The sequence below is a fragment of the Notamacropus eugenii genome, chromosome 1 (genome assembly GCF_028372415.1).
Source record: "Notamacropus eugenii isolate mMacEug1 chromosome 1, mMacEug1.pri_v2, whole genome shotgun sequence".
In the NCBI taxonomy this organism is placed as follows: domain Eukaryota; kingdom Metazoa; phylum Chordata; class Mammalia; order Diprotodontia; family Macropodidae; genus Notamacropus; species Notamacropus eugenii.
In genome coordinates, this window is record NC_092872.1 from 715460029 (window position 1) to 715472853 (window position 12825).

Consider the following 12825-nt stretch of genomic DNA (forward strand, 5'->3'; position numbering starts at 1 on the left):
ACGTCTTCTAAGAAAACTCTTAAGATAATGGACAATCTCATTTTTGTTTGAAGGCCACAACTCATTCCACTCTTTGCAGGCTTTCTCAGGAAAGTTGGTGAAGTAGGAGAGTTGGAAAGCACCTTAGTGTCCATTCTAGTCCAACCCATATATGAAGAAATTCTCTTAACACGCTTCACAAGTGGTCATTGTCTCCATCCAAGTAGGGGGCCCTCCCACTCCTCTAGGCAGCAAGTTCCACTTTGGGACAGCTGTGATTGCTGGTGAGTTTTTCTTGGCATCAAGCTTAACTTTGTCTTTTTACAGTGTCCAGCCATTATTGTAGCTTGTGCCTTCTGAGGCCAAACATAAGCTTAATCCACCCACAGAAAAAAAAACCCTGTCACATATGTTTCTCTCTCCCTTTTCCTGTGGGTTCTCTTCTGCCCCCCACCCCCACCCCCTTCCCAATCTTCTCTAGGCTAAAAATGCCCAGTTCTTTCTACCCATTCTCAAAAGTCATTAAATTTTGGACCTTTCACTAACCTGTTTAAACCCTGATGTCCAGCTCCTTCCTCTTAATATTTTTGTTAAAAGGCAAAAAAGACTAAGCAATAAGGAGTAATTTTTAAAGTGAAGTTATGTGAATCTCTAAAGCTCCTGAAAGTATGCAACTTCATAACACAAAACTTGGTTTTCTTTGCAGACAAGCATTTAAGAGAGTTAAATTTGAATTCTATTGTTGAAGGAGTATTCTGCATTTTCATCATTAATGTACAATAACTTACCTGAATTATAGGTTAAATAGGCCTTTGTGGATTAGCCTGGAAGCTTAACTATCATTTCATAATGTTTCTGCAGAGAAATTTTTCTTATACTGTTTGCATGTTGTCTTCCCCATTGAGATGTGAGGTCTTTGAGGGCAGGGTTTCCACTGCCCCAAAAGACCTGAATTTATATCCAGCCTAATACAAGCTGTAGGCAGGATCATTTAATCTCATCTGCTTTAGAGTTTTTCAACTGTGAGATGGGGACAGTAATAGCACCCTCCTCCAAGGATTATTGTGAGGATCAAATGAACTGATATTTGTCAGATGCTTCGCATGGTGCCTGGCACTTAGTAAGTGATGCATAAATGCATGCTGTATCCCTTGTACTTAGCACAGTGTCTGACACATAGGAATGCTTAATAAATCTTGTAGACCTGAAACAATGTAGAAAATGTTAAGACACAACAAAGTCTGTAAGTTAGAAATGGTCAGTACATAATAGTAGATGAGATTCTCTTCTGCTCTCATTACTTTATTCTCTAATATATGATACTAGACAGTGAAAGTAGACTTGGCTCTAGAGCAGGAAGGCCAGATACCACTCTTTTCCACAAGGCTTCAAAATGTGGTGATATTTTACTCTTTAATTTTGGAGCTAAAACAAATGCAAAATGATTGATTTATTGGTCATAGGTTTCCCTTATAAAAGAAGTACAGTGAGCTTCTTCATCTGTCAAAGAAAGTAGGAATGCCTTTTTCTCTTTTTCTTGTCTTTTCCTGACTTCTGTTCTCCTGTTCACTTTTTCTATGGAGAGCCTGTTTGACGTGCAGAGTCTGTATTCTTTATGACTTAAAAGCCCTAAACATAAGTTGATGTGAGTTCTAGATTTTCTACCTAAATTTCATCCTCTTCAAGCGTGTACAAGAAATGGTAGTTTAAAGCTTAATTCCTTGTAAGGATATGAAGGATAGTCTATACAAGCAGTTTCTAGAATAGTTTTTAAATAAAGATCTAATGGGGGATTGCATAAGTTTCAGAAACCAAAACAGTCTTAGAGTTTTGGTGTTCAACATTTAAGTGATTATAAGAAGGGAATAATATGAGGACTTTTCTCCTTCCATATTTACCAGCAATATGTTTCATATTAGAGTTTTGTCACCTTTCTGTCATGATAGCTCACATTTTATGTACTCTTACCAATGAGGAAAGCTTTTTGTAACCTGTTAGGCATTATTAGCTACAACTCTGCTATAACAACAGTAATAGCTAGGATTTAAGCAACCTCAGATTGGCAAAGTTCTGTACACAGTCTGTCAATTGTTCCTCACAGCAGTCCCATGAGGTGGGTCTGTGCTGCTGTTATCCCTATTTTTCTGATGAGAAAACAGGTGGAAAGAAGTTTAAGTGATTTGTCCATTGAGGGAGGAGCTGAAATAAAGTCTTCTGACTCCAGGTCCAGTATTCTTACTTAGAAAATGCCAAACATTATCTCCTAAGTAAGCATGACACATAGATTCATACCTGTTATCTTGATTCACTTAGGTGTCACATTCTCATAGGAAACAAAAATTAAACGTTAATGTTTAATTGTAATTTGATTTTTAGTTTTTTTATTTTCTAAAGCTTTCTAAGCTGTTTCTGTCTAGTCATTGAGCCTTTTCATTTAATTGTTAAATATTTTGAGCAAATTTCTATAACCTTTGGTTTGAGCATTTATGGCTTGAACTTTTCTTCATTCTCATTTGTTTTAACTTTTTCCAGTATAATCTTAAATTTTTATTTAAAAAAAAAATGAAAATCAGAAATACTCCCTCTCCCCCATTTAAGGAAAAAAAAACCAAAACTCTTGTTGGAAAAATATAACAGTGAAGCAAAACAAATTTCCAAATTGATCATTAAAAAAAGTTATCATTTTGTATTCTTATGTCCTTTACTTCTCTCTCAGGAGAAGCGTAGAACATTTTATCACTAGTTCTGTGGAATAGTAGCAGATCATTAAGCTAATCAGAGTTTCAAAGTCTTTGAAAGCTGTTTGACTTTACAACATTGCTTCTTTTTTCATTACTGTCATTTTAAATAAATACTTGTGGTTTTTGTCCCTTTGCTTTACTTAAGTTTGTTGCACATCTTTTAGGTTTATCAGAAATCATCACTTTTATTAGTTTTTACAGTATAGTTCTTATAGTACGGTAGTATTCCACCATACTTATATCCTGTAATAACTATTCTTTAATTGATGAGGATCGACCCCATTAGTTTCCAGCTCTTTGTCACTACCAAAAAAAAAATCTATAAGTATAAAAAACTTTGTAGAGTTTGTTTTGCTTAGGACTAACCCTTTCCATAACATACTCTTCTTCTAATTCCCCATTGTCTCCCTTTCCTCCTTCTGTTTTCATGTTGAGTGAAATTATTTCTATATCTAACTCTGTAACGTTGTGTTCTTTTCTCTTTTGATCGGTTCAGATGAGAGTGAGGTTCAGGTGTCAGCCTTACTACTTTCTTTTCTTTGTATAGAGTGCTTTTTATTTGCCCCAATTGTATGAGATAATTTCCCCTAACTTCCCTCCCCCTTCCTATTGTATTCTTTTTTTCTCCTTCCATTCTGCTTTTTAATATCACAACATAACAGAACCACTCTTAAGCCTTCTGTTTAATTATACTACTGTTATAACCTTCTAATAATAATAGTTTTCAGGGGGGACATGTGGCATCTCTTCCTATTAGAATATAAGCACTTCACTTTGTCCTTATTTCTCATGACTGTTAATTCGTGTTTCTCTTTATTTTTCTCTTGACTCCTCTCTTTGCCCTTCATTGTTTCTACTTAGCTCTGGTCTTTTCACCAGGAATGCTTGGGAGTCCTTTTTCATTAAAGGTCCATTTCTTTTCTCTTTAGGATTTTGTACTCATTGTTTCTTGGTAAGTTATTCATAGCTGTAAGCTTATGTCCTTTGCCTTCTGGAATATTGTCTTCCTGGCTCTCCATTCCTTTCCAGTGATGGCTGCTAAGTTGTGTGTGATCCTGACTGTTGCTCCTTGGTGCTTGAATTCTTTTTTTTCTGACTGCTTGCAGTACTTTTTCTTTGACCTGGAAACTCTGGATTTTGGCTATGATATTCCTGGAAGTTTTGATTTTAGTGTTTCAGTAGGTGACTGATGAATTTGTTCTTTCTAGTTTGCCCTCTAATTCTGAGAGATCTGGTAGTTTTCTTTTATGCCTTCTTGAAACAGGGTATTAGAACCTTTTTTTGGGCAGGGCTTTTCAGGTAATCTGATGATTTTAAATGCTTTCTACTTGATCTGTTTTCCAGGTCATTTATTTGTACTATGAGATATTTTACATTTTCTTGCATATTTTCAAGCCTTTTGACTTTGTTTTATGTTATTTATTGTAATATAAAGTTATCAGCTTCTGTTTGGTCCATCCTAATTTTCAGGGAGTTTGTTGCTTGGGCCAGATTATGTACCTCTTGTACCTTTCTAATTCTTACTTCCATAGCTCTCCTTTCTTTTCCAGTTTTTTTTCCTTTAGTCCTCCCATTTCATTTATACGAACATTTTAAAATGGTTTATTAGCTCTTTCTATATCTCTTCCAGGAATTCTAGTTGAATTTGTGCCCAAGCTATATTTTTCTTTGAGGCTTTGCTTGTGGGTGTTTTGGAGTCATTCTCTTCTTTTGGGTTTGTGTCTTGAGTGTTCCTCTTCATGGTAACAGCTTTTTATGGTGAGATTCTTTTTTTGTTTGTTTGCTTGGTTCTTCCAGCCTAATTCCTGACTTCAGACTTTATGTTTGAGCCAGGTTTTGCACATTTCTGGTGGGAATGTTTGGGCTGATCTTGCCCCTGCAGGTTGAAAGTGACTAAGCTATTTTGAAAATACCATTTAGGTTTGGGATTCTCACCCTGGTTATTCTACTGCGGGCTTCAGATTGGATTAGAAACTGGAGTCAAGACCACCCCCACTCCCTGAACTTGCTCCTTGCTCAGCACAAACGTCTAAGAGCCTGGATTGCTCTTGGCCCAGGAGTGCCATGTGTTGCTGTGTGTGAGCTCAGTCTCCTCTTACCTAGCCTGTAATGGCTAGTGAGGCTGCCAGGTGTTGCCCCTTACCACCACTTGTACTTGTTGGGGCAGCTCCCAGAACCCTTGCCTGTCCCATGGACAGCCTCACTCTTCTTTCAGGCCCTGGGCAGGGATACTGGATCTCTGCAATTTGTTCTTGGATTTTCCCCCAAGGTGAGGCCTTGTGCATTTCTAGATCTCTGGAAGGAGATTTGCTCTACATTTTCTTACTGTTTGGGCATCTTAGCTCTCCCCTCCCCTTTTGAAAACGTGTTTAGGGGCTTTTCTGCTTTGTTGGAATTATTTCTTTTCATGGTTAATGCAGTATTTGGAAATGAAGTATCCCCGAAGTCCATATAGTTTTAAGTCTTAATAGCCATTAAAGCTGGTTAATTTAATAGCTGTTTCAGCTACTAAAGCGTAAAATGAGAGTAAAGCTTTTTTTGTGAACCCAGTGTATCTCTCCTTCCCTCCTCCCCTCCTCATAAGTCTTCCTCTCCCCAAAGCTAACCATACCAGTTGTCCAGAGAAGGGAGGGCATCGCGTTCTTCTCCATTACGATGATGCCCTCTTCAGCTTATTTTGAGCTGTGCTGTCATCATTGTGTACGTTGTTACTTGAACTGTTTAACTTGATTGAAGTAGTCTTTGGAGACTCAGATGCTAAGAGCAGGCAGGCGGACTCCTGGGTGTTTGAGTTGTTATTTTAGTCACAGAATAGTTGTCATGTTTTTGCTTTATTATAGAAATTGAACCCTTTAAGCCTGTTTACAGTATTTAGAATTACCTGAGTGGAATCCTGTTTCTTCACGTGTTGTGAGTAACCATAATGTTTGGAAATGTAAGATTAACTGAATTTAGAGAAGGGTATTGAGAGGGAATTTTATTTGAGAAGTTACTGAGATCACATGTGGCCTACAAAGTAATCAGCAGTGAATGGACCTCAAAGAAAAAAAGCTAAAAATTGAGAGATGTGGGACATTTAACATGCCAAAAAATGACTTGCATCATGATGGAAGGATAAGAGAGTATAAATAAGTGACTGCTTTGTGTAGGAGTCAAGCGATCGTAGCAGTTTATCTTCTTTTGACTTTGTGGGAATACTGGAATTGGTATCTATTCCATGGCTTACATTATTAAAGCAGAGAAGAAAAACAAATGCACAAACCATATGATGAGAGTTTTGTATTTGTTTGAGGAAAGGAAAAAAGGCTCCTTATAACCTAAGAGAATTTAATAACCTGTTGTTTCTGTAGTTCATTTCAGTGATCACCTCTAAGCACTCAGTGAAAAGTAAGTCTGGTAGTTTCTTGTCATAACTTATGAAGTAGTTGTAGACTTTTATAATTATGGGCCTGACAAGCTATTGTACCTCTCAAAATAGGTAGAAATTTTTGTGGTTCGTGTTATGCTGTTTGGATTATTATATAGATATGTATTTCTCTTCTAATATAGTATTGCAAATTGGTTCTAAAACAGTTTTGATCTTGGACTGATGTCTTATGGGAAACAGCCTCTTGGGTTTTATTTACTCATTGGTTGGTTCATAGGTTCCCTCCGTTCAGTATTTATTTACCATCTGACTCAATAGCTAACTGATCATGCCATCCCTGTTTTGTAAGGAAAGGGCTGTTTTTAAATCCTTTGAATAATTTCCAACTACTTCCATGTATCTTACCTAAAAATCTAGAAATTCAATATTTTCATTGCCATAATGGAAAACAACTACTCATAAAACCAATAATCTCATTGTTGCTATAACTAAAAGTTTTGGTGGTTATTGCTCCCAGCTGTTGATTGTATTTTCCATTAACTAGTATTTTGACCATATATCTCTTTAGAAAGCATGGGTTTTGCATGTAGTTGATGGCTTAATTTTTTTTCTTTGTGGTTCAGTCTCTTTCTAAATAACTTTTTTAGGTTTACCAGTTAATTTTCTCCTCTGTTCTTTCCTTTGAATCGCCTGCCTTTTAATTTGTATTATGTTTTTAGTTCAAAAGGATGTTGAAACAGATCTTAGATTTTGAAACTGTCATTCCTCAGGTAGTGCTGAAAAGAACATTTCATAGACTGTCATTCATATTTGTCTTTGAAATTTAGAGCTAGACTAAGTTTAGAGATTAAAACAGGGTATGTCAGTTTTATGACAACCTCTGCCTTTTGATGGCAACAGTACCATTCTGAAACTTGGGGAAGAGGGATAGGATAAAGTAAATTATAGTTTCATGTTGTAAAATGCTTAACGAACATAGAGAAAAGGGAGACAAACTTTTTTTTAGAAGGTAGAGATAGCCTTTTGGGTTTAGCTCTAAGTGTAGATGGCTCTTATCTTTTTTTCAGTTGTTCTTCTGGTAGAAGGAGTGCCTGCTTAACACAGTGTCAAGAGAACCCTACATAGGATCTAGCATAAATTCATCAGTTGATATTTGAATTTTTGCTGCAGTGTCTTACATAGATGTATACTTGTGAATTGCTGCAAAGATCATGCTTTTTGACAGAGTGGTAGAGATGGGACTATCTCTGTAGAATTGCTTCACATCTTTTGGATCTATTGTCTTTATACTTAATTTATAAAGTACGGTAATTTATTGATACCTCAAGAAAAAGCATAGCTGTGGCTTGCTTTTTATAATCTTGTCATACTGCGTCATAGGCAAAGGCCTATGCCAGAAACCCATAACTTGATCTACCTATTCTTGTTTTCAGTGTTTCAGGGAACCAGAGTAGTATAGGGATGTGCTAGAAAAGTCATATGGTATATTTGATTTTTTTTCTTTTCTTTTTCAGGAGTGTTTCTCAAGAGTTGTCAGAGACTATCCTGACCATGGTTGCCAATTGCAGTAATGTTATGAATAAGGCTCGACAGCCACCACCAGGAGTTATGCCAAAGGGACGTCCCCCTAGTGCAAGCAGCTTAGATGCCATTTCTCCTGTACAGGTAGATAACTTTTGATAGGATACTACCATCATTGAAGGTACTCTTTTTGCCATCCATATTGATTAAATAAATTTTTACAGCAACAAGTAAGAATCAAAGTGGGGGAAAATTCAGTTATAGTAAACTTAATATAATTGCATGTCAAGCAAATTTAAAAGTAGATCTTATATGGGGACATAGTTAAGCATTGTTTTTAATCTTTATAATATGACTGCATAATTTTGAGATAAAATTTTGAGATAAATGAATAAAGATTTTTTTAAAAAAGGAAATTGCTTAGAATCTTGAGGAATAAGCACTGCCTTTGAACCTGATATGTCTTGTTTGTAGCTTCTCAGGCCAAGCAACAGTGCTAGAGCATAAGGACTTGTTATAACTGGGGCTCTTCAGGTTTCAACTGAACTGCTCTTTTAAAAACAAGGTACATTTAAGTTACTCCCTGCCACTGACCACCCTTATCCTCTGAGAGCAACATACTTCTTCTCTCAGCTACATTGGGCAGATTGGGATTTAAGAAATTTTTCTTAATAACTCATTATGAATGACTCAGGAGCTATCAAACTTTAAATTCAGAAGGAAGATATAGAAGTGTGATAATCAACAACCTCTTCACGTTGGAAAATTTTCTTATAGTTATTCTAAAATACTTCTTAGAAAATAATACACACTGGCACTATGTTAATCCAGATTCCCAAAAATGTACTAGATTTGTTAATTTTTGGATGTGATCTCTACTTATTATTAGCCAAGTTATCTGGCTCATTGTCTACTGCAAAATTTACCTTCTGGCTTGTGCTTTAAGGGGCCAAACGAGGGCTCAGATATATCAGGCTAGTTTTAAAAATTCATTGGTGTTAAATATAATAACATTTCACCAAAGTAACAGGTGAAATAGTCTTGGTGTGGTCAGTTTGGTACTCTATGCTTTATTTTATCATTTTGGAGTTTTGGCATATTTTTTCTAAAATGAATGCTTCGTAGTCTCTACTTTTGAATATTTAGATTTTAATAATCATAAAATATGTGGCTGATTATTATATTTTTGGGATGTGTAAAAACAATTTTTTGAAAGTTCTGAACAAGGTTGCTTTAATTTACAGTAATGTCAGTTTGTTATAGCTTTCTTGTCTGAAGCACCTGGTGATATTCTTTTGTCTTTTTTAGATTGACCCCCTTGCTGGGATGGCATCTCTTAGTATAGGAGGTTCAGCTGCCCCCCATACCCAGAGTATGCAGGGTTTTCCTCCAAATTTGGGTTCTGCTTTCAGTACTCCTCAGTCACCAGCAAAAGCCTTTCCACCTCTTTCCACTCCAAATCAGACTACAGCTTTCAGTGGCATTGGAGGACTCTCTTCACAGCTTCCAGGTAAGGAAATATTCATAGAAACCGTGTATTTCTTATTGGTGCATGGTGAGGGTCATAATCACATGGAGTTAACTATGGTTTGTTAACTTTATAGCCTGAGATTGTAAGTGGTAATTAGGGTAGTTACCCTAACTTGGTAAGGTAAAGAGAAAGAAGTTGCTGCTGCTGCTTTTTTTTTTGGAGGGGAGAAAAGAAAGCGAGGCAATTGGGGTTAAGTGACTTGCCCAAGGTCAAACAGCTAGTAAGTGTTAAATGTCAAATCTGAGGCCGGATTTGAACTTAGGTCTTCCTGATTCCAGGGCCAGTGCTCTATTCACTGCACCATCTAGCTGCCCCCAGAAAGAAACTTCTAAAAGTAAATTAATTCAAATTAGCCTATTAACCCATCTTTAGCAGTCCAGTTATACATATTAAGAGTGTCAGCTTGCCAATAATGTTCTCTCTTCCCAGTATATGTCTTGACGTTGAGGTGTCTGTGTGTGTTGTTGTATACACATGTGTATGTATATATTATATATATATATATATATATATATATATATATTTTCCCCTTCTCACTTCTTGGAGAAACAAAAGGTCTAGAATCTCAGGGAAAATAATGAAAAAAGAATGAAAGGTAATGACGCCTCAGTTGCCAAATCATCCTAAAAAGTAGTAATTGTCAGAATTGCTTGGTACTTTAAAAAATTATGGAACAGACTAGATGAGGAAGAATCCAAAAAAAATGATTTCAAGGACATACTTTTCTATAAGTTTGAGAACATAAATTACTTGAGAAGGAACAAGTCTTTGCCAAAAACTACTGACACAACTGGAAAGCTGTTTGGCAGAAATTGGGTTTAGACCAGTGTCTTACACCAAAAACCACAGTAAGCTCAAAATGGACACGAAACTTTTGATCCACTTTAAATTCCAGAAGCTTTTCTTGTTATTATCTTAATCATCACCGTTCTCCTTTTTCTCTCTCCCTTATGTCTCACTTCCCTGGGTCTTTGTGTGTACTCCTGTTACTTATTTAAATACCCTGGGGAGGTAACAAGGTGAAAATAAATAATTCTTAAACCAAAACCAGTTTTTTTTGGGGGGAATCATCCACTTTCTAAGTAAAATCACATGGGTCTTTGAACTGTTTATATCTAAATTTAAAGGAAAAGTCTATGCACTTGTGTAGTAAGAACGTGATGTAACCTTAAATTTGAGAAAGGAAAATATAGTTAATACCACACACAATGATTCTTCTGACCATTTGCCTTCTTTTCAGTAGGTGGTCTTGGCACAGGTAGCCTGACTGGTATAGGAACTGCGGCTCTGGGACTCCCTGCAGTGAATAATGACCCATTTGTGCAGAGGAAGCTGGGCACGTCCGGACTGAACCAACCTACATTCCAGCAGAGTAAGATGAAGCCTCGTAAGTGGTAGTGTTGTCCGTGGCTGTGAATGTGACTGGACCATAGTAAACTTGCACTTTGGAGGTTGGGTCGGTTTTATTGGCCTAGAGAGTTGGTAACAAAATAGTTGTCAATTGATGTGCTTCAGGTGGGAGGACTACTAAGTTTGGTAGGGGTATAAATTGCTAAATTAACCCTTTGTAATATTCTTCCATCTTTTCTAAAAGTAAAAATTGGTAGGCTAAGGTTAGTGAGTTAGAGCATAATCTAAAAACAAATTTTGGGAATAGGTGAGAAAATGCCAGGGTTGGGATTTTTGTTTTTTAAGTTTGAACTTGGACTGCCAGATGGCCTAGTGAAGTGTCAGGAAGGCCTGAGTTCAGATCCTACCTCAGACAAGGACTTATTAGCTGTGTGACCCTGGGCAGTTCTCAAAAAACAAAACAAAACAAAACTCTCTCAGCCTCAGTTTCTCCATCTGTAAAATGGGGATAATAATTGCAGCTGTTTCTGAGGATTATGGGGAGAGAAATGAGATAAACCACATAAAGGACTTCGATTTGCTTGGAAAAGTTCAATAGATTTGGTTATAACTTTAGGTACAAAAAGCAGTCTAGTAGTTTGATTGGATTTGAGATGTACTGATACATTAATTTTCCAAAGATGAAGGAATAATTCCTTGACCCTATTGCTCAAAACAAGGTGTGAAGTGACTCCTTGCCTCTGTAGGCTGAATAGTAGTAGTGATTTCATGTGAGAAGTGCTTTGCATCAGCTGACTGCCCTGGAAGCTGGTGTGAAAGATGTCTGCATGTCCATGTTGTGTGGCATACCAGCTTGTTATCCTGCTCTGTCTTGCCTAGAGAGTACATTATTTGGATGGACTGCTTTAAGGCATCAAAGGGAAACCTTAATATAAATTTGTAGCTTAGGCTTAAGGGTAAGTATCTTATATATAAAACGTAAAATGTACTCATGAAAGAAAACTGACAGTGATAGGAATAGGATTTGGAATAGGCTTTTTTGGGATGAATCTTTGCGTATTCTCCTAAATAGCATAAGGTTTTATGTGGCTGTCATTGTGCTTTCATTAACATAAGCACAAAATTCTTCAATTTGGTTACATATTGGTCCATTCTTTTTACTAAGTTTTAAACCTTCTTTATGTTTGAGGGTTGAGGGTGAGGGGTCGGGGGAGAAGAAAAACATTAGGAGAATCACATGCCCAGGAGTTGCTTTTCATTTCTCAATAGCGGATGTGTCCCAGGTGTGGCCAGAGGCAAACCAGCACTTTAGTAAAGAGATCGATGATGAAGCAAACAGCTATTTTCAGCGCATCTATAATCATCCACCACATCCAACCATGTCTGTTGATGAGGTGAGTACATAGAAGGACTCGTGCAGCTGGTGGCCCAGGACTGACAAACCCAAGAGCTCCTCACCATTAGGAAAATGGACGTCATTTTACTAGTTCCAGCAGCGCCCTCTTGATCCTTTTGTTGTATATATTAGAGGCATTTGGGTTCCTTTTTTTCTCATCTCAAATTGTGTGTAGAGATTCTGAGGAACTTTTGTTATTGTAACACAGATTGTCACGAGATGTTGTTTCTTGGCCTCAGTATTTCCTGTAGCAAAAAATATGATTTTGTCGAGTAGAACTTTAGGGGTAACCATTTGGTTTTTATTTTTGCAGGTGTTGGAAATGTTACAGAGGTTTAAGGACTCCAATATTAAAAGGGAACGAGAAGTGTTTAATTGTATGCTGAGGAACTTGTTTGAAGAATATCGGTTTTTCCCCCAGTACCCTGATAAAGAGCTGCACATAACAGCCTGCCTATTTGGTGGGATCATAGAAAAAGGACTGGTTACTTACATGGCACTTGGCCTGGCCCTGCGCTATGTTCTTGAAGCCTTACGCAAGCCTTATGAATCCAAAATGTATTTTTTTGGGATTGCTGCACTAGATAGATTTAAAAATAGGTAAGTGTTCTTGTTCTTTTGGAATTTTCTCCCTCTTAAGATTGTTTTAGAGAGTACATAGAAGGCTTAGGATGAAGAAAATTGGTCAGTTAGACCTGTATTCACGTTCTGTCTTAGACAAATACTGCTTGTAAACCTACCATAGAATTTCTCAGTGTCTCTTCACAGTGAGTTAGTAAGAAGTGGCCAGTTTGCTTCATGAGGAGTTTTCACACCAAGATGGAAGCATAAAACTTGGTCAAAAAACCAGGTTCTTCCTGCACAGTGCCATCTTGGATGTATTCCTTTCAGTGCCTGTTGCTGACCAAAATCAGTGTGATATGAAGATTATAAATAGTCT

General features: G+C 37.0%; 1 protein-coding gene and 1 non-coding gene across 10 annotated transcripts in view; both read left to right on the top strand.

Annotated features, from left to right (window-relative positions):
- The window catches only part of CNOT1 (CCR4-NOT transcription complex subunit 1), a 103879-nt gene that overhangs the window by 60078 nt on the left and 30976 nt on the right, over positions 1–12825 (top strand). For 3 of the 9 annotated variants that reach the window (XM_072636622.1, XM_072636627.1, XM_072636630.1), the window contains 5 exons: positions 7602–7752; positions 8917–9118; positions 10380–10526; positions 11759–11883; positions 12199–12485. In XM_072636622.1, coding sequence (XP_072492723.1) covers positions 7602–7752; positions 8917–9118; positions 10380–10526; positions 11759–11883; positions 12199–12485 — 912 coding nt within the window. The remainder of the gene's footprint in view (positions 1–7601; positions 7753–8916; positions 9119–10379; positions 10527–11758; positions 11884–12198; positions 12486–12825) is intronic. The other 6 variants (XM_072636624.1, XM_072636629.1, XM_072636623.1 and 3 more) reach the window with 3 other exon arrangements.
- LOC140521863 (small nucleolar RNA SNORA50) lies at positions 8046–8181 on the top strand. The gene has a single exon (XR_011973142.1). It is a non-coding gene; the product is annotated as a small nucleolar RNA SNORA50 (small nucleolar RNA).